The 24,108-nt window shown below is 38.5% G+C and overlaps 1 protein-coding gene across 1 annotated transcript in view; it reads right to left on the reverse strand.

Annotated features, from left to right (window-relative positions):
- The window catches only part of NCOR1 (nuclear receptor corepressor 1), a 308,055-nt gene that overhangs the window by 263,201 nt on the left and 20,746 nt on the right, over nucleotides 1–24,108 (reverse strand). The window contains exon 2 of the mRNA XM_042781622.1: nucleotides 19,769–19,905. Within this exon, the coding sequence (XP_042637556.1) occupies nucleotides 19,769–19,905 (137 nt within the window). The remainder of the gene's footprint in view (nucleotides 1–19,768; nucleotides 19,906–24,108) is intronic.

A 24,108-nucleotide genomic window follows, 5' to 3' on the forward strand; every position in this document is an offset into this window, starting at 1 on the left:
CATAGTAGATCATATGGTTGTCTGATTCAAAATGGTCAAAACCAGTCCATTTCAGCTCACTAATGCCGAGGAGATCAATCTTTATGCGTTCCATTTCCTTTTTGACAACTTCCAATTTTCCTGGATTCATAGTTCGTACATTCCATGTTCAGATGATTAATGGATGTCTGTGGCTGTTTCTCTTCAATTTGAGTGGTGCCACATTAGCAAATGTAGGTCTCGAAAGCTTTCTCTTTTCCATATGAATAAGGCTGGGTTTACTCAGATGTTGCAACTCTTTCCCTGTCCTATTTTGAGAGCCTTTTAGCCTAAATGGACTATTCCTAAAGGTGCATGGTAATGTACCAGTGTTTCTTTGCTATTCATAAGGTTTTCCCCAGCCAATTCTTTCAGAAGTGGATGGCCTCTTCCTTCTTCCTAGTCTGTCTCAGTCTATAAGCTGGGCTGTTACCTGTGCACCAGGTGCATTTCTCTGGGTTTTAAACACCAGAGGCTCAGCCTGAAAACTCACATCTACATGTCACCACAGTAGGACAAACCGACAGACAAGTTTGTCCTGCTGTTGGAGACCTATCTTCGTCAGTAAGTGCTACAAGTCTTCTTCACTTTCAGAAAGGAAGGTTGTGTCATCTGCATATTGCAGGCTGTTAATGAGTCTTCCTCTACTCCTGATATGGTAATAATCCAATTTCTTATATTATTTGCTCAGCATACAGATGAGTAAGTATGGTGAAAGGATACAATTCTGCTGCATATCTTTCTTGATTTTAAATCACACAGTATTTTCTTATTCTGTGAGAATGACTTCCTCTTGGTCTATGCACAATTTCAGCATGAGCACAATTAAGTGTTCTGCAATACCCATTCTTCATAATGCTATCCATAATTTGTTATGGTCCACACAATCAAATCCCTTTGTAGGGTAAATAAAATACAGGTAAACATCCTTCTGGTATTTTCTGTTTTTAGCCAAGATCCATCTGACATCAGCAATGATATCACTCATTCCATGTCCTCTTCTGAATCCAGTTTGAATTTCAGGCAGTTCCCCTTCAATATACTGCTGTAATAATGTATCTTGAATTATCTTCAGCAAACTTTTACTTCATGTGATATTAATGATACTGTTCAATTATTTCCACATTCCAATGGATCACTCTTCTTTGGAATGGCAATAAGAATAGGTCTCTTCCGGTCAGTTGGTCAGGTAGCTATCTTCCAAATTTCTTGGCATAAACAAGGGAAGGCTTCTAGTGTTGCAACATCTATGTTGAAACATTTCTATTAGTATTCCATCAATTTCTGCTGCCTTGTTTTCCACCAATGCCTTCACTGCAGTTTGGACTTCCTTCAATACCTCATGAAATTGCTGAACATCAACCAATTCTTTCTGGTACAGTGACTCTCTCTGTGTTTTCCCACCATCTTCTTTTGATGCTTCCTGCCCTGTTCAACATTTTGCCCATACAATCCTTGAATACTGCAACTTGAACTTAAAATTTTTCTTCAGTTCTTTCAGCTTGAGAAATGCTAAGTTTGCTCTTCCCCTTTGGTTTTCTAACTCCAGGTCTTTGCACATTTCATTATAATACTGTACTTTCTCTTCTCAAGCTGGAATTTGAAATCTTTTGTTCAGCTGTTTTATTTCATCATTTCTTCCTTTAGCTTCATCTACACCCTATTTCAAAGCAAGTTTCAGAATCTATTCTGACATCCATTTTGGTCTTTTCTTCCATTTCTGTCTTTTTAATAACCTTTTGCTTTCTTCATGTATGATGTTCTTAATGTCATCTACAACTCGTCTGGTGTCAGGTCACCAGTGTTCGACGTGCCAAATCTATTTTGCCAGATGGTCTCTAACTTCAAGTGAGATATGCTAAAGGTCTTATTTTGGGTCTTGTGGACTTGTTTAAATTTTCTTCCATTTCTTGAGCAACCGGTGGTGTATTCCACAGTTAGCCTCAGCCTTGTTCTAACTGATGATAATTAATCTTCTCCATCATCTCTTTCCACAGATGTAGTCAATTTGATTCCTGGGTCTTCTATCTGGCAAGGTTCACTTGTAAGTTACCATTTATGTTGTTGAAAAAAGTTATTTGCAATGAATAAATTGTTGGTCTTGCAAAATTCTATCACGAGATCTCCACCATCATTTCTTTTACCAAGACTCTATTTTCCTACTACCAATGCTTCTTTTAGGAGTTCTGGTGGCATAGTGCCTAAGGCATCTGACTGCTAATCAGAAGGCTGGCAGTTCAAACCCACTAGCCACTCCTCGGAAGGAAGATTGGGCAATCTACTTCCCTAGAAATACAGCCTCGGAAATCCAAGGAGGGGTCACTAGTAGTCAAATCAACTCATCTTTGTTTACAACATTAGCATTTTAATCGCCAGTAATTATCAATGCATCTTGATCCCATGTTCGGTCAGTTTCAGATTGCAGAAGTTGGTAGAAATCTTCAATTTCTTCATCACTGGCTTTAGTGGTTGGTGCATAAATTTGAATAGTAGTAGTATTATCTAGTCCTCCCTGTAGGCGTATGGGTATTATCCTATCACTGACAGCACTGTACTTCAGAATAGATCTTAAAATGTTCTTTGTGATGAAGAATGTGATCTCATTCCTCTTCAATTTGTCATTCCCAGCATAGTAAATCATATGATTATCAGATTCAAAATGCCAATACCCAGATGATATTTCTACATATATATTTGTATGTGCTATAAGAATGTCCACACAAATAGAACTAACAGGAGGCAAAGTTTTGATAACTTCTTAGGCACAGGCAACCACCCTGATAGACCAAGTTGTTGTACCTGTGGACTTGGGACCATGGTCACAGGAGACATTAAGCTCAGTGGTATAACACATTATACAAAAACACTGCTCTACATCCTACTATGGTGAGTAGCAACTGGGGTCTTAAAAGCTTGCAAGGGGCCATTTAGATGCAACAATTGGTCTCTCCTTGTCCAAAGCAAAGAAAAATGAAGAAAACAAAAGATGGATGGAAACAGTTAGTCCAAGGGACTAGAGGACCATGTGAACCTCAGCCGATACAACCAGGAGACCAGAAGAACTAGATGGTGCCTGGCTACTACGTCAACCACTCAGAAAAGGATCAGTGCAGGAGATCCTGGATGGAGTGGGAGAACAATATGGAATAAAACTCAAAATCTTAAAAATGACCAGGCTTACTGGTCTGATAGAGCCTGGTGAGGCCCCGAAGACAATGGTCCCTATTTACCCTTCAAGCCTGGAATTGACCTCACTCCTGTGGTTTCCAGCCAAACAACAGACAGGCATATAGGGTAAACATTTGCACCAGGCAGATACACTCCTTAGAACGATTAATCATAGGAGAACAGAAGGGCAGTATTTCCACAGGGATATAGCTCAGGTTGTAGAATGTATAGGAAAGAAGGACACAGAGATGAGGAGAAAGTGGGAAGAGAGCTGTTACACTGTAGGGATTTGCAGTGAATTGCTTGATGTGGCCCTTCCAGCCACTGTCCTCCATTCTGTAATGTTTTGTAAATCCCATTATCCATGCCTGTTTGGGATAGTGTGGTAGTTAAGGTCAGATATCAACTTGGCTGGGCAGCTGGTAGTAGTAGTCTTTCCCTACAATGACTGGCAATGGACTCTGTGATGAGATTTAGGTTATTTCTGTTGGGGCAACACAGGTGGAATGTATCTCGAGTCCTGCCTTGCTGGAGGGTATAATTCCAATCACCACCCTTAGCTTCCTTGAAGGTATACCTGGGAAGATTCATCCTCCTCTTGTTCCAGTTTTGTGTCTTGGCTCATCCTCATCTCATCCCTGGATTTGGGACAGCAGCCATCATCTGATCTGAAGATTGAGGTTCATCAAACCCCGAGAATTGGGAGGATCCTCCAGACCTACTCATGGACCTGGGACTCGCCAGCCTGCCAGCCTCCACCATTACTATGTAAGAAGAACCCTTGGGTGTCTGTGTATTCTGTCAGGCGTTACAGTGAAATACAGAACCCTAAGACTGGGGAAATTACTGGGAGGAGGAGAAGGAGGAGTTAATGTCTGAAATGATGGAGTGATACGGTAGTTTGAACATTTGGGACATCTTTAACCTCCACCTCATGGGGACCGGCCTTGTGCTAATCTTTCTGAGAGAAATTGTTCAAGCAGGATTATAGTCAAGTTCATGAAACAAAATGTATATGAATTGCTGTATGAAAAATGAATTTGCTCTATAAACTTTCACCCAAGTCACAATAAAAATTTTTAAATAAAATTAGCATTTTAATCGCCAGTAATTATCAATGCATCTTGATCCCATTTCAGCTCACTAATGCTGAGGGTATCAATCTTTATGCATTCCACTTCATTTGTGACCATCTCCAATTTTCCTAATTCATATTTCTTACATTTTCACATTCCAATTATGAATTAATGTTTGCAGATGTTTCTTCTCATTTTGGTTTGTGCTTCAGCAGTAAATGAAGGTCCCAAAAGCTTTACTCCATCAGCATCATTAAGGCCAACTCTACTTTACAGAAGGAGCTCTCATGACACTGTGGTTAAAGCTTTGGATTGCTAATCAAAAGGTCAATGATTGGAACCCACCAGCTGCTCTGTGGGAGAAAGATAAGGCACACTGCTTCAATAAAGATTTACAACCTTGGAAACCCTATGGGGTAGTTCTGCTCTGTCCTATAGGGTCCCTAGGAGTTGGAATCAACTCAATCAACTTTGAAGAAACATTTCTTCCCAAGTTGTGCTTTCAGTGCCTTCCAACCTGAGAGGCTCATCTTCCAGCACTTTACCAGACAATGTTCTGCTGCTATTCATACAATTCTCACTGGCCAATATTCTTCAGAAGTACATCACAAGCTCCTCCAACTTAGTCTGTTTCAGTCTGTAAGCTCCCCTGAAACTAGTCCATGAAATGAACCCTGGTGATATGTGCAATACTGGTGACATATCTTCTGATATCACAACACCACACAAGGCACTGTCGTGTTGTTGTTGTTGTGTGCCATCGAGTCAGACCCAACTCATAGTGACCCCTCCTTGGGTTTCCATGGCAGTATCTCTATGGAAGTAGATTGCCCAACCTTCCTTCCAAGGAGTGGCTGGTGGGTTTGAACCACCAGCCTTCTGGTTAGCGGTCAAGTGCCTTAGGCACTGTGCTACCAGAGCTCCCAAGGCACCATAGTACTACAAAGTAACAGATGAGTGGTAGATACATTGTCTAGATTTCCCAAATAGGAAAGCATCTTGAGATCAGGATTCTGTCTTTTCTTTCTTTACATTTTAAGAAATGGTCCTGCCAATATGGCAGCATTGAGGATGAGAAAGACAGAGAGAGTTACATGGGCAGTACAAACAACAAATATGAACCCCTTTGCAAATACAATACTGAGTTGTCAATGAAAGCAAACATGGGTATAGGGACGGATAGATGGGTGAACAAGCTAAACAATTATGTATGTCTAAATGAAGAGTGTATCCAAGATCATATACAGGGTTGGCAGACAATGGGCCTCTCAGGGTGCAGAAGAGTATGAAGGGATGGACACTGGGAGGAGGTAACTATGGGGAGGAAGTGGGAGGGGAGCTGCTGCATTGTAAATTTTGGTCAATGACATGAGACAAAGTATATGTGAACTGCTGTATGAAAAGTGAATTTACTCTGTAAATCTTCACCCAAATCCTAATTAAAAAAAAAAAAAAAAATTGAAGCATTAACTTAAAAAAAAAAAAAAAAAAGAGAAAAAAAAAAGAAATGGTCCTGAATAGAGTACTGTTTATTGGTCTTCATTGATGTGAGTTTTCTTTTTCTTGTATTTACAGAAGCAACATTTTAATTTATGGCAATGCTTTAAACTAATGTCTCCAAAAGCAACATTTTTTTGAAAACAATCACTGTGTTTCACTGTTAAAGTAGATGATGAGATAAACTATAAGGTCTGTAATATTATACTCCAAAAATTTGAAATCTCATTCAAGACAGAATTTCATTATCTTTTTAAAACTATCACACAGGTTAATTCTTGGAATCATGATGAACAAAGACTAGCCTCAGATACAAAAAGAAGAGTTCAAATTTAGGGACAAAATTATATACAGTGAAACCTGTGAGAGCCAGATCTCTATGGGACTGCTTTGTTTTTCTGGGTCCTATCTCGACAGGGTTCAGTCTTATCACCTTTCATTTCTTTTTTAAAAAACTTTTCGTGAGATTTGGATGAAGGTTTACAAAGCAAATCAGTTTTCCACTCAACAATTGGTACACATTTTTTTGCATGTCATTGACTACAATCCCACAAGGTAACATCACTCATCCCATTTCCTCCCTGTGTTTCCCATTTCCATTCCTCCTCCTTTCCTAACCTCCCTGGCATCTGAACTTTGTCTTTGAGCAAATGCTGCCCTTTTGATCTCAAACGGTTGACTGTTCTAAGGAGTATGTACCTCCTTAGTGTTATAGACTTATAGACTTGTTTATTGTTTGGCTGAATTGAGACACAGGGATGGTTCAGTTCCAGGCCTGAATAGTGACTAAAGGCTATAGTCTCAGGAGTTCCACTAGCCTCTATACAACCACTAAGCCTGGTTTTTCTAACCACTTCTCTAACACTCCTTTTAGTGGAAGAATATTTAGGTTTTCCTTCTCTAACAGGTGTCTGCCTTACACAGGATCCAGCCCTTGCATATTTTACTGTATTAGAACATTACTATTACTTGAAAAGGTAATTCATTCTTTTTTACCAGTTACTCTTTTCCCAGTCATTCAACCCATTGTACTCTGACTTAATTCTCCATGATTCTCTCTTCAAATAGCTCAAAAGACACTAAGGTCAATGAAAATGTCCTAATAGTCAAAAACAAAGGATATTTTTAGATATATGCTGGCCCTATCTGCTACATTTTATATTTTACTTACTCCTTCCTCCTTGAAAATTCTTCACTCTCTTGGATTAAAACAATTAAAGCACTTAACGACTATCCAAAAGGTTGGCAATTTGAACATATCCAGAGGCACCTCACAGTACAGGCCTGGTAATCTGTTTCTGAAAGGTTCCAGTCTTGAAAATCCTATAGAGAAATTCTACTCTGCACACATAGGTCACCATGTATCAGAATCAACTTGATGACAACTAACATTTTTCCTGGTTGTGTTATTCTAACAGGCTTCACTCCGGCATATAAAAAGATTTTCAACAGGGTATAGCTGCACAGAGAATTTTAAAACAATTAACATGCAGATCCTTAACCTCCATCTACAATTTTTCTTACTGTGACCTATGAGATAATGAGTCTCTCAGTTTTCCTTTCCTTACTTCCCCTTCCACATTGTCTTCTCTCATTTTCCAATGAAAAAATATATCTCACATTCCTGGATCTTACAGGCAGAGGAGCACAGTCCTACAAGCTAAACACCTCAAGAGCACCAAAGAAACAAAGTAAATAATTATCAAATCCTTTTGCAAGCTTTCAACAAAATTAAAGAACCTAGGGAAGCTGTTAACTTAAATTTTTCCTTAGTTATGTGATTTTTGGCCTCTATCTCAGAAGAAATTGTTTCTGTAAACAGTTCCCCAGCACTCATCAATAAAAATAAAAAATAAAATATATGCTGCCTCATTCTAACAATAAATTTTTAAAAAGCCCCATCTATCTTATTACAAGATGTACAATAATGAAATTTTGCTTATATTTAATAAATTTGTTTCTCATTTTATTAAATGATTATCTTGATCAATCAATCATTAAATAATAATGATATTTCAATCCAGAACAAGTTTTTGTTCGTGTTTTTTTAATAGAGCATCTTAGGGACACAAATTTTTTTTAAAATATATTTTTGTTGTTTTAAAGATGTACGATTTGTTGTTATTACATGTCATCAAGTCAGGTCCAACTCAAAGAGACCCTATGTAGAACAGATTGAAACACTGCCTGGTCCTGCACCATCCTCAAAATCCTTGCTTTGCTTAAACTCATGGTTGCAGCCACTGTGTCAATCCATCTCATTGAGGGTCTTCCCCTTTTTTACTGATCCTCTACTTTACCAAGCATGGCATCTTTCTCTAAGGACTCTCTAAGAGACTGTTGTCTCTTCTAACAACATGACCAAAGCAGGTTAGACAAAGTTTGGCCCTTCTTGCTTCTAAGGACATTTTGGCTGCCCTTCTTCCAGGACAGATCAGTTCCTTGTTCTGGCAGTCCATGATGTCTTCACTATTCTCCACTAACACTACAAATGAAAGGCATCAACTCCTCTTGTTGTTGTTGTTGTTATTTGCCACTGAGTCGGTCCCGACTCACAGTGACCACTCCTTGGGTTTCCTAGGCAGTATCACTACGGAAGTAGGAATGCCCAACCTTCCTTCCGAGGAGTGGCTGGTGGGTTTGAACCACCAGCCTTCTGGTTAGCAGTCAAGTGCCTTAGGCACTATGCTACCGGAGCTCCTATCAACTCCTCTTAGGTCCTCTTATGTCTTCCTTATTCATTGTCCAGCTTTCACATGCATATGAGGTGATTAAAAAGATACTGCCTCCTGTTAGGTGCATCATAGTCTTCAAAGTCCACCACTTGTCTATCAATTTGTTGTACTATGGTGGCTTGTGTGTTGCTGTGAGGCTGGAGGTATTTCATATCCCAGCAGAGTCACCCAAGGTGGACAGGTTTTAGTGGCACTTCCAGACTAAGACAGACTGGAAAGAAGAAAAGGGCGATCCACTTCTCAAAGAATTAGCCAGTGGATACCTCATGAATAGCAGTGAAAAACTGTCTGATATATTACTGGAAAACTTTAGGAATAGCCCTAACACACAATCTGACATAGTGCCAGAACATGAATCCCTCAGGTTGAAAGGCACTCAAAATACGATTGGGGAAGAGTTGCCTCCTCGATGTAGAGTTGACCTTAATGCCATGGATTGAGTAAAGTCGGGACCTCTATTTGCTCATATGGCATGACTCAAAATGGGAAGAACAGCTGCAAACATCTATTCATAATCAGAACATGGACTGTACGAAGTATGAATCTAGAAAAATTGGAAGTTGTCAAAAATGAACTGGAACACATAAGGTCAATATCCTAGGCATTAGCGAGCTAAAATGGACAGGACTGGCCATTCTGAATCTACTATGCTGGGAATGACAAATTGAAAAGTAATGGCATCACATTCATTGTTACAAAGACTGTTTCAAGATCTATCCTGAAGCACAATGCTATCAGTGATAGGATAGTATCCATACACCTACATGGAAGATCACCTGATACTACTATTATTCAAATTTATGTACTAATCATTAAAGCCAAAGATGAAGAAATTGAAGATTTTTACCAATTTCTGCAGTCCAAAATTGACCAACCATGCCATCAAGATATACTGATTATTAGTGGTGATTAGAATGTGAAAGCTGGAAATAAAGAAAAATCACTGGTAGCTGGAAAATATGGCACTGGTAATAGAAATGACACCAGAAATCACATGATAGAATTTTGCAAGACCAACGAATTATTCATTGCAAATACCTTTTTTCAACAATATATATGGTAGTTACACACATGGACTTTGCCAGATGGAGTAAAGAGGAATCACATTGACATCTGTGGAAAGAGGCAATGGAGAAGTTCAATGTCTTCAGCCAAAACAAGGCCAAGAGCTAACTGCAGAACAGACCATCTCATATGCAAGTTCAAAGTCAAGCTGAAGTCAATTAAAACAAGTCCACAAGAATGAAAATATGACCTTGATTATATCCCACCTAAATTTAGAGATTATCTGAAGAAGAAATTTGATGCACTGAACATCAATGATTGAAAACCAGATGAACTGTGGGATGACATCAAGAACATCATCCATGAAGAAAGCAAAAAGGTCATCAAAAAGACAAGAAAGGAAGAAAAGACCAAAATGGATGTCAGAAGAGACTCTGAAACTTGATATTGAACAAAGAGTAGCTAAAGTAAATGGAAGAAATGACAGGATACAAGAGCTTAACAGATTTCAAAGAACAGTTCAAGAAGACAAAGTTAATTATTATAAAGAAATGTGCAAAGACCTGGAAAACCACACAGGAAGACCATGTTCGGCATTTCTTAAGCTGCAAGAATTCAAGAAAAAATTTCAAGCCCCAAGTTGCAATATTGAAAGATTCTGTGGGCAATATATTGGATGATGCAGAAAGCATCAAAAGAAGATGGAAAGAATATACAGAGTCACTGTACAAAAAAGAAATGGCTGAATTCAACTATTTCAGGAGGTAGCATATGATCAAGAACCAATGGTACTGAAGGAAGAAGTTGAAGCTGCACTGAAGGAATTGACAAAAAACAAGGCTCCAGGAATTGACAGAATACCCACGGAGATGTTTAAACAAACGGGTCCAGCACAGGAGGCCCTTATTTGTCTACACAAAGTAATATGGAACACAGTTACCTGGCCAACTGCCTGGAAGAGATCCTTATTTGAACCCATTCCAAGATGATCCCACAAAATGGGGAAATTATCAAACAAAATCACTAATATCACATGCAAGTAAAATTTTGCTGAAAATAATTCAAAAACAATTGCAGGAGTATACTGACAAAGAACTTCCAGAAATGCAAGCTGGATTCAGAAGAGGCTATGGAACAAGGGATATCATTGCTGATGTCACATGGATCTTGGCTAAAAGCAAAGAATAGCAGAAAGATATTTACTTGTGTTTTATTGACTAAGCAAAAGTAATTGACTACGTGGATCATAACAATTATACATAACACTGAGAAGAACAGGAATTCCAGAACACTAAATTGTGCTCATGAGAAACCTGTACATAGATGAACAGGTAGTCACTCAAACAGAACAAGGGGACACTGCATGGTTTAAAATCAGGAAAGGTTTGCACCAGGGTTGTATCTTTTCACCACACTTATTCAATCTGTTCAACAACTAATCTGAGACGCTGGACTATATGAAGAAGAATGTAGCATCAGGATTGGAGGAAGACTCATTAACAACCTCTGCTATGCAGATGACACAACCTTGCTTGCTAAAAGCACTTACTGATAAAAGACTACAGTCTGCAGTATGAATTACACCTCAACATAAAGAAAAGGAAAATCCTCACAACTGGACCAATAAGCAGCATCACAATAAATGGAGAAAAGACTGAAGTTGTCAAAGATTTCATTTTACTTGGATTCACAATCAACACCCAAAGCAGCAGTCAAGACATCAGACGACATACTGCACTGGGAAAATCTGCTTTAAAGGACCTTCTTAAAGTGCTGAAGAGCAAAGATGTCTCTTTGAAGACTAAGTTGTGCCTTACCCAAACCATGGTATTTTCAATTGCTTCATATGCACATGAAAGCTGGACTATGAATAAGGAAGACCTAAAAAGAGGTGATGCTTTTAAGTTGTGGTGCTAGCAAAGAATACTCAAAGTACCATGGACTGCCAGAAGAATGAACAAATCTATCCTGCAAAAAGTACAGCCAGAAAGCTCCTTAGAAGCGAGAATGGCCAGACTTTGTCTCACCTACTTTGGTCCATTCCCTGGAGAAGGGTGTTATGCTTGGTAAAGGGGAGGGTCAGCAGAAAAGGGGAAGACCCACAACGAGATGTATTAACACAGTGGCTACAACAATGGGCTCAGGTATAGCAATGATTGTGAAGGTGGCACAAGACTGGGCAGTGTTTAATTTGTACAAGACGTCTCTATGAATCAGAGCCAACTCAATAGCACCTAACAACAGTCTTCAAAGTGACATCTTTGCTCCTTAACACTTTAAAGAGGTCTTTTTCTACAGACCTGTCCAGTGCGATACAATGTCTGATTTTGTGACTGATGCTTCCATGGGGACTGATTGTGGTTGCAAGTAAAATGAAATCCCTGATAACTTCAATCTTTTCTCCATTTATCATGATGTTGCTTATCGGTCCACTTGTAAGGATTTTTTATTTCTTTATGCTGAGGTGTAATCCATATTGAAGACTGTAGTCTTTGATCATCTACAGTAAGCACTTCAAGTCTTCTTCACTTTCAGCAAGCAAGATTGTGTCATCTGCATATCACAGATTGTTACTGACTCTTCCTCTAATCCTGATGCCATGTTCTTCTTCATAGAGCCCAGCTTCTTGGATTACTTGTTCAGCATACAGATTGAATAAGTATGGTAAAAGGATACAACTCTGATGTATATCCTTTCTGATATTAATCCATGCAGTATCCCCTCACTCTGTAGTTTGAACCACAGCCTCTTTCTATGTACAGGTTCCTCATGAGCACAATATTAAAAAGACTTTGAACAATAAAAATATACCATGTTAAGATAAACGTTATGCAAAGAGAAGAATATATGAGTTCTAGAGAAAAAAAGAGTAATAATGAAGGTCTGACTATTAAAGAAAAGTTTATTTGTATGCCGTATTGTTTTAAATGGATGTTGGTGAGAATTAAATCACTATGGTGTACCGTAGAGCTTAAATTCTGAAGCACTTGGTTTATGGAAGGCTGCTATCTACAGAGGGAGCCCTAATTCCATTTTGAGCCTCTTGAGATACGTTCAGACAGTATTTGGGTTCTTTCTGACCATTAAACCAGCGATATGGCTATGCTTGGACAAGTCTGGGCAAACTATGGCAGGGGCAGTTTGCCCTTAGAAAACTATGGTTGAAAACAGATATAGCTCTCATGCAAGCCCAGGAAAGGGTAGTTTGCCACTGGTCTTACACAAAGAACTAGTGAACCTGCCTGGATATCCTTAATGATTCACCAAAAATAGCTGCCATCTTTTCTAATTTAAAAGTAGGGGTCCTAGTGTTATCTTGTAGCCATCTTGTGGCTATGACTCAGGACTGCATGGTCATGAGTCATGTCCAGACCACCATGTAGCCAAGTGGTTGAACCCCTAGAACCAATCCTGTAAGATTTTTAACCTGCAATCGTGTAGGTATCTCATGCTTCTGTAGTCCCACCTATGACAATGATGGATTGACTCACCAAGCATGATCTTATGATTTCTTTTGTTCTCTATGGTATATATAAAAACCACAGCTCTGAGTCAGCAGACACGATTGGCCTCATGAGGACAGTTTTTCTCATCTGGATGACTCTTTGCTTTGTCTTTGTCCTGTTTAAGACCTAATAAAAGGGTCTCCATAGAATATGTTTGAATCTGAGATCTTTTTTTCCCTTCCACAGGTATTTGGATTCTATCAGAGTTTTTAAAAGAGTATTCTAGCTTTATTTTCAATATGATAAATTATATCCTTGTCATCTATGAAAAACATTTACATGTCAACTTAGAGATTTAGAAGTTGAAGTACAGTTTTTTTAAATTATTTTGATGGATGCTGTTGCTGTTGTTGTTGTCAGGTGCCGTCAAGTCAGTTCCAACTCATAGCAACCCTACGTACAACAGAACAAAGCAGTGCCCGGTCCTGTGCCATTCTCACAGTCATTACCATGCTTGAGCCCATCACTACAGCCACTGTGTCAATCCGTTTTGTTGAGGGTCTTCCCCTTCTGTGCTGTGCATAAAAGTGTTTGAAGACCAGTATTTTAGTCATTTTCCTTTCTCTTTCTTTCTCTCCTTTACAGGCTTCTATCTCTCAAGGTATCTTTAGATGTTGGGGCACCTCCAGGGTCATCTTTCTGTTCTTCTCAATTTCAAAACCTTCTAGACCAGCATTACCAATGTGTATCTTTAGCCCAGACTCTCCCCGAGAGCAGTAGATATATCTTCCCCCAGATGTTGTATAGGAACCCTAAACTTAATCCATACCAAGCTCAAACTGTCTTATTCTTCTTCCTCTACTTTTAATCTGTCGCATTTGATGGAACCAACATCCATCCACATAAGCCAGAAATGTAGGATTCGTCCATATCTCCTTCACCTTTGCCAATTGCCAGGTCTTGCTTTTCTTATCTCCTAAATTATTCAAGTCTGTCCCTTCCTCTCCATCTCTAGCACACTTCCCTCTCTTATACCCATCTTTTTCTCTTATATGTTTTCTTTTTCTATCCCTCTCAAAGTCACCTTTCACAGAAAAGCCAGAAGTAATCTATCAAAAGCAAACATCAGGTATTAGGTTTAAATCCAAGCCCCTCAAACAGCATGCAGAAGCAGACCCACTGCTAGCCACAAGGATTTTGTGTGAAATTTCAAAACTTCCTTTACCTATGAGTAAATGCAATTAATTCTCTGGTGCACAGATCCTGGCAGGCAGTCCCAAGCTACTAGGTTTCAGTCCTCAGTTGCCCCCTCAGCTAGGTTTCTCTGTTAAAAGCACAACCTACAAAAGTATAACTTTCCATTATCACATTTATCTAAACCAACTCTGTCTGTGAGATTTATCAAAGCTATCAGTGCTAGAGGGGAACCTTAGTCAATCAGGGTACAAAGCAATTAAGAATACCATTACATGTGGAAAGACCTCCTTACATCAAGAAACCAGCTTATTTCTCACTTCAGCCCGCCAATCCTTTGTGTAAAAACAAAATGCTCACACACAAATAAATAAATATACACAAGCAGTCCCTGGGAAGGTTGGGCAATCCTACTTCCGTAGTGATACTGCCTCGGAAACCCAAGGAGGGGTCGCTATGAGTCAGGGCTGACTCGACGGCACATAACAACAACAACAACAATTCTATTTTTAGGTAAGTTTGTACGCAAGTCTGAACAGTTAGATATGATTCATATCTAATGTAAGTTAGTCAAATGTTTGTCTTAGTATGTAGTATATAGCATACCTTTCTATACATAAAAACATTAAAGAAACACTACCAGATACAGTAAAACATCTTTAACATAATACCATAATAATAATGTTTGAATGTACCACAAAATATCATCCATTTGTTCTTAGAAACTATTGTATGTACCTGGAATTTTTAATAATAGGCTTTATGGGGATTGGTTTGTATGTTAAGTCAAGTCAAACATTCATAACCCAGGGACTGCCTGTAACTCAGTTTGGGCACAGGGTTCAGGTAAATACTGATGGCTATGCAAATTGTGCAAACCAGTCAAGGACGGTTAAGATCACCTGCTTCTGATGCCAAATTTTGTGGTGGGTAACAAATCCCATTCCACATACCATCCGCATCCTGTAGAAATCTTAGCTTCTATTCCTTGTTCAGTTTAGACAACAGCTGTGCATGCTCTTTCTCATCCCTGGGCACTTGGGGCTAGTTCTGAAGATTATCAGTCACAAACTCAAGAGTCCATATCACTCCCTCCATTTCAGACCAGCCAGCTCCAAATCTGGGGTTTCCTCAATCCCTCAGAGTACTAGCCACAAATTCAGAAGTCCACATGACTCCCTACATTTCACACTACTCAGCTCCCACTACTCTTTTGGGTCCTATAATTTGTTGGAACAACTCACAGAGCTCATGAGAAATAAGATAGCTATGATAATAGTTTTAATATAACAAAAAAAGATACAAATAAAAAGCTGTATAGAGCAAGGTCTGGGAGGAATCATAGTGCTGAGCTTCCATGTCCCAAGAGAATGAGCTACCCTCTCAGGAGCAGATGCTTACTCTTACCAACCAGGAAGCTTCCTCTGAGCCTCAGGGCTCAGGATTTTTACTGGCCTCACCATGTAGCCAGGATAAATTATAACATGCCTCAGGAGGTTTAGTTAGCACTAGGCGCCCAGGTGTAGCCCAGCTCTCAGAAACCACAAACAAAAGGCAAAACTGCTTCCTACTCCTCATATTCAATACATATAAAATTTTACAAAATATAAAAAAAAAAAAAAATCAAGATTTCTGTGAAAACAAATACAATTTTATAGATGAAATCCTAGTTGAGCTGAACACGAAATTCGCAATTTATATTAATGAACTTACCTTTTAAAAACTAATACCAGATTTTCATACTAAGAAAATTCTGTAAACTTTTAAACTTAAATTCTCCTACATTTTACTGATTTTCATCATTTCTTAATACCATCTTAAAACATCTTTAAAACAAAGTAAAAGTATCAAATGGTTTTTTTTACTGTAATATACCTACATTTTACAGTTTAGAATTAAAGAAAGGATAAACTCCAGACCCTGGAGAAGGCTATTATGCTTGGTAAAGTCAATGAAAAGGGGGAAGACCCTCAACAAAATGGATTGACAATGGCTGTGATGATGAACTCAAGCATGGCAACAACTGTGAAGATGGCGCAGGACTGGGCAGCATTTCATTCTGTTGTACACAGGGTTGCTATGAGTTAAAACCAATTCAATGGCACCTAACAACAACATGCACATTTATAGAACATTATGCTGAGTGAAATTAGTCAATCACAAAAGGACAAATATTGTATGAGATAACTATTATAAAACATCAAAAAAAGGTTCTCATACACCAGGTTTGCTGGTCTGACAGTGCCTGGTAAGACCCCTGAGACTATGACCCTAGTCACCCTTCAGGTCTGGAACTGAACTCATTCCTGTGGCTTCCAGACAAACAATAAACATGTATATGGGGTAAACATTTACATCAGGTAGATATAGTCCTTGAAGCCATCAGTAAATCATGGAAGTACGGAAGAGCAGTGTTTGCACAAGGAGATAGTTTGGGGAGGGATGAAGTGCATGGGAGGGAATGGACACAGTAAAGATGTAATTATGGGCAGAGAAGTGGGAAGAGAGCTGTTACATTCTGGGGAATTACAGTTGATGTCATGAAACAAAATATGTATGAAATGCTGTATGGAAAATTAATTTTCTCTGTAAACTTTCACCCAAATGACAATTAAAAAAGAAAAAAAAGGTTTTCATACAAAAACAAACATACTCTGATGATTACTAGGGATGGGAGGGAAAAGGAGGGTAAACCACTAATTAGAGGGTTATGGGTAAACATATATTCACTTGGATGAAAGAGAAGGCAATAAAGGGAGAGGTCAGCAAAAAATGTTCAAGGCAAAGGAAGATGCTGGGAGAAGCACAAAGAGTAAAAGGTAGCAGTGGTAAATACTATTACATATACAATCCTGAACAACAGTAATCACAATAATCTACAAGTGGATACATAGATAGATTCATAAACTGAACAGCAGTAGGAACGAGAATGGGACTATACCCACAAATATATACAAATTTGACTGAGGCTATCTCTACACATGTATTTACATATGCTATAAATATATTCATGAATGTAATAGAGCATAAAGGGAGCAATAACCAAAAATGCTGAGGAAATTAGTAGCTGAGTTTAGGGGCTCAGGACCATACTCTCAGGGGACATCAGGGTCAACTGGCACAATACAGTCCATAAAGAAAACGTTCTACATCCTACTTTAGCAAGCAGAGAATGGGCAAGGAAACTAAAGTACTAGAAATGAAGCAAGTAGAACACAAAGACAATGTTGACATATTCTAATAAATAGACCCCTCCTTGGGTTTCTGAGGCAGTATCACTACAGAAGTAGATTGCCCCATCTTCCTTCTGAGGAGTGGCTGGTGGGTTTGAACCACCAGCCTTCTGGTTAGCAATCAAGTGCCTTAGGCACTACACTACCAGAGCTTCCATAGAGGCTGGCAAGTCCCAAGTTTGTGGGTCAAACAACAAGCTGAAGGCTTTCCCTGACTCACACAGCTGTAGGAGCTGACAAACCCAAGATTGGTAGGCAGTATAGCACAACATAGCAGGCTGCTGACTTCAGTAGATAAGGAATCCAAAATTGGCAGGTAAAATGGCAGATTGATGGCTTACAGGCTGCAAAGGCAACAAATCTGAGATCAGCAGGCAATACAACAAGCCATTGGTTCACCTTTAAAAACTGGATGATAAGCTAGATGCAGGATCCATTTCCAACAGAAAGTCTGAGCATTCTCCTAGAATGTCCTATACATATATATATGTATGTATGTATGGTATGTATGTGTGTGTGTGTGTGTGTGTGTGTATATATGAAGCAGGTCACATCCCTAAAGAAACTCCCTTTTAACTGTCTGCTCACAGTATATCCCACTATGGAAGTAACTACCTCATATCAGATCTCATCATGGAAACAATCACACTATAGCTGCTTAAACATTCAGAATCATGGTGTAGCCAAGTTGACACACAACCTAAACTATCACAGTGGCCTTGGGGGTCACTTGAATCTCTAATCTTTCATTTTATCTCATTTGGTTGTCGTCTTATTTTGTTTTTGAATATTCATTATTTTAAGATCTTTTGTAATGTACAGCTCTCCTAGGGCATGTTCTTAAGTTTATGTTTCTTTACACAGAGGTCTTTATTGTAGGCATACTATGTTCCTTTCTTTAACATTCCTTTCCAGGAAAATATATGTGCCTCTTTCACGTCATTCCATACCCTCTTGCTCAGGTACATTGTCTAAAACTTCTCTTTAGTGTAGAACCATGTGAGCAGGTAGTCCTTGATCCTTTCTACTTTGCCAGGTATATGTCTGTCTTCTCCTTTGAACTATAAATGGAGGACTGGGTAAGGTTTTCTATATACATTTCGATGACATGGGGGAGCAGAGTAGTTTGGCAAGAGAGGGGAAAACTTGGTTGGGGTGGCAACAGCCTTTGTTAAGAATATTGGCCCATTCTACCAGCCAGACTGATAATTATACTCCTGAGGACTCTGGCTCACCACCTTGGAAAATGGCACACCATGACTGCCCTTCCTGCAGCCACTGAAAACCCAAGATGGCAGAATGGGGATTCCCAAATAAACCATTTACCACCCTCCCCATCCATTTTTTCCTCAAATATGGAGTATACAGGAGGAATCTTAGCTTGAAGAGTTTAAAATCAGTTAAATGAGAATCACTTGGGAAAGTCTGGCCATACACTAACAATAGGCCTCAACCTCAGAGACTGATTAAATTGCCTGAGAGGGGATGTGGGCATCAACTTTTAAAAGCTCCCCAAGTCATTCTATTATACAGCCCAAGTTGAAAGCAATGGTTTGTATGATATGATTGTGGTAGTTAATGTTATGTGTAAACTTGGCTGGATGTGACTATAAGTAGCTGGGCAGATGAATATATCTATTCCTTACAATGAAACTGTAATCACCTCCATGGTGGACTCTGCTGTGAGCAGACCAGTAGTTGCCTTCAGGGTATGGCCTGCTTCCAGTATATGAGAAGAAGCTTTGAGAGAGGTTTCTAGCTTTTGGTACATCTGAATTCTGCCTTTGACCGAGGCTTCAGCTCCAGTTCCAGGACTTGAACCAGTGGTCTGCCATGTTGCCTGCTGATCTTGGGATTTCTGCCATTTTACCTGTTAATCTTGAGTTTGTCAGCCTCGGTAGCCTACAGCTGCCTAAATTAGATATGCCTCCAGCTTCAGTGGGCCTGGAATAAGAGGAAGAGCTGAAGCCCAAAGGGGCCTTCTCCCAGCCTCTAGAGCCAGCACTCTGAATTTGGACTTGTAGCATCCTGAACTGCAAGAGAATAAATTCCTGTTTATGAAAGCCATCCACTTGTGGTATTTCTGTTATAGTAGCACTAAAGAATCAAGTCAAGGATCAAGGCCATCCAGCTGACCAGGCTTTAAACCGAGGTCTATCTAACTTTCCACAATGTAAATTAACTCTGAACTTAGAGAAGAAGTTTTAAAAGTTTTAACTACTGTAATAACTATTCCAAAACATCAATATAAAAGAGTTCAAATATATACTATCAACACCACTAACAGCTTGGTTAATAAAACAATTTATAAATTGTATTTGCACATGCACACATACCTGTATACACATACTTTATCAGTATACTCCTAGATGGAAATATAGAAGAAATTCAATTACCTGTCAGAACCTGGGTGAAATTCTGAAAGCAAGGAAGGTCGTCTACGAAGCTGTTGTTGTTGCTGTTGCTGCTGCAAGAGCTGTGACGCTTGACTAACTTCAAGATGAGAAGAACGATAATCAGGGACTGCAAATTCCTAGTATGAAAATGATTATAATTATTAACCAAATAGTGAACAGCTGCATGAAATCAAATCAAGCATAAATGCATAAAGGTAGTTATGGGCCACAAGATATAAAAAGAAAAGTTAATGATGATTTCAGTCCTTCATAAACTAATTCTTACCCATACAAGCCTAAAGTAATCAACATCCTTCTATTAGTCAAAAGAATTCAAAAGGAAACTCAAGTTCAACCTGTATTTGCTTTATTCCTCTAATAACATATTACAACAATTTCCAATCTACATTATTCTCACATAAGTAAAATTTCAAACTCATGTGCTTAATATTAAATCCTAAAAAGCATTCCAATCTTAAGTTCAAAATAGGAGAGGTGGAAGGGGTCAGAGAAATTTAACTAAACCCATCATTATTTATAAATGAAGAAACTGAAGTCCAAAGAATCAACCTACTGTACTGCTAGTTTTTCCCTCTTACTAGATGAGTTTTTTTATGTTTGTTTTTCTGCTTCTCTTTTGATTTGTTTTTGCATGAAGTTCTTTTCAAAACAAATCAATTATCCTATCTCAATCACAGCAGACAGTTTAACAAAGAATTACCAAATGACCTAGCAATTCCACTACTAGGTATAAATACAAGAGAAGAGAAAACATGCTCATACAAAAACCTGAACAAGAATGCACATAGCAGTATTCATAATAACCAAATGGTGAAAATAACCCAAATGTCCATCAACCGATGAATGGTTATGTAAAACGCAGTATAGTCATACAATGAATATCGTTGTTGAGAGCTCATTTCTTGATTCCAACTCACAGTGAGCCCATGTGAAAGAGTAGAATATAGGATTTTCCGAGCTGTTCCCTTTATGAAAACAGACTGCTAGGTCTTTCTCTTGTTGAGTCGCTGGGCGGGTTCAAACTACAAACTTTTCAGTTAGCAGTTGAGCAATTAACTCCTGTATCACCAAAGCTCTTTAATGAAATTTTATCCAGTCATAAAAAGGAATGAAGACCTGATGCATGCTATTTGGATGAGCCTATGAAATTTACTCTAAGTGAAAGAAGCCAGAAATGAAAGGGTACACGCTTTATGATTCCATTTATATGAAATGTCCAAATAAGAAAAATCCATGGAACAGAAAGTAAATTAGTGGTCTACAGGGGACTGGGGTGAGGGGAACTAACTACTAGAAGGTACAGGATTTCTTTTTGGGGTTAGAGAAATGTTCTAGAATTAGAAAATGGTGATAGTTGTACAACATGATAAATATACTAAAAGCCACTGGAGCATACTTTAAAATGGTGAACTTCACGTTATATGAATTCTATCTCAATAAAAGCTGCTTTTTAAAAAAATTATGAACTATCATTAACACATGAATGAATAAACAAAATGTGGTAAATACATACAATGGAATACTACTCAGCCAGAAGAAGAAATAAGTCTTGATACATGTTACAGTATGGATGGAGCTTTAAGACATTATGCTGAACAAAATAAGCCAATCCCAAAGGACAAATGCTGTATGACCTCATTTATATAAAAAGGCAAGAAAAGGCAAATATATAGAAACCAAAGTTTATTAGTGGTTACCAAGGGAAGGGGGAGGGGTGGAAAATGGTGATGGAAAATCGTATTGATTAAGGGTAGGCTTGCAATGCCAATTATTGTAACTGCTATCAATAGGTTGTATACCTGTAAAAAGTTGAACTGACAAAAGTTGTGTAATAGATTTATTTATAACAACAAAGTAACTGCTGAGGCGGCTTATATACAACCAAATACCTCATGGGATTTTTTCCCTTGGAGACTTAGTGTCATGGTTACATAGGACATCCCAGTTAACTGGCCTAATAATGTGGTCAGTGCTTCTGTTTACCTCCTACTTTATAATGTAGTGAGTACCTGGGTCTTAAAAGTTTGGAGTGGCCATCCAAGGCACAACTGGTCCCTATTCACCTAAAACAACAGAGGAAGGACAATCAGGAATAGGAGGAGGATATGATTATGTGGGGCTAATTGCTTCCATGAACAACTGCCTCCTTTGCCATGAGACCAGAGGAAACAGATGTTGCCCAGCTAACATTGCTGAACATTTTGATCAAAGATTCCATAGAAGAATCCTGATCAAAAGGGAGAAAATGTACAACAGAACTTCAAATTCACATGAACTTTCTGGAGCCACTGGAGCTAGATGAACCACCACCCAATTATCATCCTCACATCACCTTTAAACCTTAAACTAAAAATATCCCTGACTGTAAAACCAAGCAATAGTTAACTAGTAAAAAAAAAAAAAAGTCTGCCTCGAGCATTATGCTCTTTTAAGAACAATCTATATGGGATCAAACTGACAACAGCAACATGAAAAATTAGATAGGAATCATAGGAGCAACTGAGTTTACATTAACAAAGGGAAGAACAATTCAGAAAAAGAAGACTGAGAATGGCTGCACAACTCAAAGAACGTAATCAACGTCACTAAATTTCACGTGTAGAAAAGGTTAAACTGGTGTATGTTTTGCTGTTTATTTACAAGGAAAAAAAATACTAGTTTAAAAAAGGAAAGAGTCATATACTGATAAATTGAATTGTCTGGCTAGAACATATGGTAGAATAGGTCCAGAGCCCTTCTCTATAAGCAATACAAATTCCTCTCTATAATTCAGAGAGTTTAAGGAGAAGTCTCAGATATAAAATTAAAAGCATAACTAAGCAAAACAAAACATTTAAGACAAAACTTTTTTTTAAGAAAAGCCAAAATTCTTCAAAAAATAAAGAATTTACACCCTAAATAAATAAAAATGAAAGAGTAATTAAAATTAAGGGGGAAAAAAGTGTAAGTATTAATAATATTGTGGTGAAATGAGTTTTTTATGTAGTCTTTTCCCTTGACGCTGTGGGAAAAGGAAAAAGAAAAAAAAGAGACAGCTTTGGAAATTTTTCCCCTAAACCCTGAGGAGTTGTTACAGTTGCCCTAGATGTTTGGATAAGTTTGTTACGTTTTTTGCCCAGGCAAGAAGCCACCCCTTGCCAGCAGAAAATGTCAGTTATTATGCAAACAGATAAAGCCTTTTGCAGTCCAGCAAGGGGATTGGTCAGTTATAATGCAAATAATGGCTTAAAAATCTACACAATAGAACTGTGCAAAATGCTCACATAAGCAGTCAATTCCACAGATGGTTAGAGGCAAGGAGAAAAGACAAACAGAGAGAGACAGATAACACCTGAACTGAGCACCTTCCAGTAGGTTTGCCAGGGGAACAAAATGTGTTGTAATATGGGTAATGGACTGTACTACTGAAGAGCAGAAGCAAGATATAGAAAAAGGAAACTACATGACCAAAAGCATGGGCAAAAGTGGTGCATGCAAGACAAAAGGAGATGTGCCCAGAGGAGGCCTGTACTGAGGGGGCTTGCTGAGCTGACAGTGGGCATACACTGCAAACAAAGAGCTGCCCTGCAGTAAAGAAGGGAGGGATAATCTATTCACCTTGGCAGAGCCTTCTAGATCTTGCCTGTGTTCTTCCTGACACTGATCCTGAGTTGTAGCCTGTTATTTCCAAGTTAATCTTGATCCCTTATTATAGCTTGTTACTTCGCTAACAAACCATGTAACTGTAAACACAGTTCATGAGATCTGTGAGACAATGCAGCAAATTACTGAAATCAGCAGAGAGAGAGGAAGAAAGGTGAGGGAAAGGAGAATGGTCAATGTCAGAGATAAAAGAGTGATACTGCAGCTTGGAGAAGCTAGAAATCTGGAATATGTTTAACCTCCACTTCACAGAAAACAGCTTTGTACTGATTCTTCTTAATGAAATAAGACATGTGAATATCCTCCAAAAGACTCAAATAGAGAGAAAAAAATTAAAATTTTAATCACTGAAATTAAACAATAGTAGAATAGACACATTTGAAGCATAAATGAAATCTAAGAAAAAATTGACACATTCTCAGAACACTGTAAAACAGAGAGATATAAAGCCTACAGAAGAAAAGTTAAAAACAGAGCTAGAATAAAAAGTTCCAATGTCCAAGAGCCAAAGGTAAGATGCTATATTCTAAGAAATAATAGTACAGCATATCTCAGAAGCGAGGAAAGACAGAGTCCTAGAGGCGGGGCAAGATGGCGGACTAGGCAGAAGGATTGCACAGACCCTCTTCAACAAAGAAAAGGGAAACCAATTAACACAGACACAGAAGATAATCTTG

This window comes from Orycteropus afer, unplaced genomic scaffold, assembly GCF_000298275.1.
Source record: "Orycteropus afer afer isolate SDZICR_OR568_19922 unplaced genomic scaffold, OryAfe1.0 scaffold00139, whole genome shotgun sequence".
Classification (NCBI taxonomy): Eukaryota; Metazoa; Chordata; class Mammalia; order Tubulidentata; family Orycteropodidae; genus Orycteropus; species Orycteropus afer.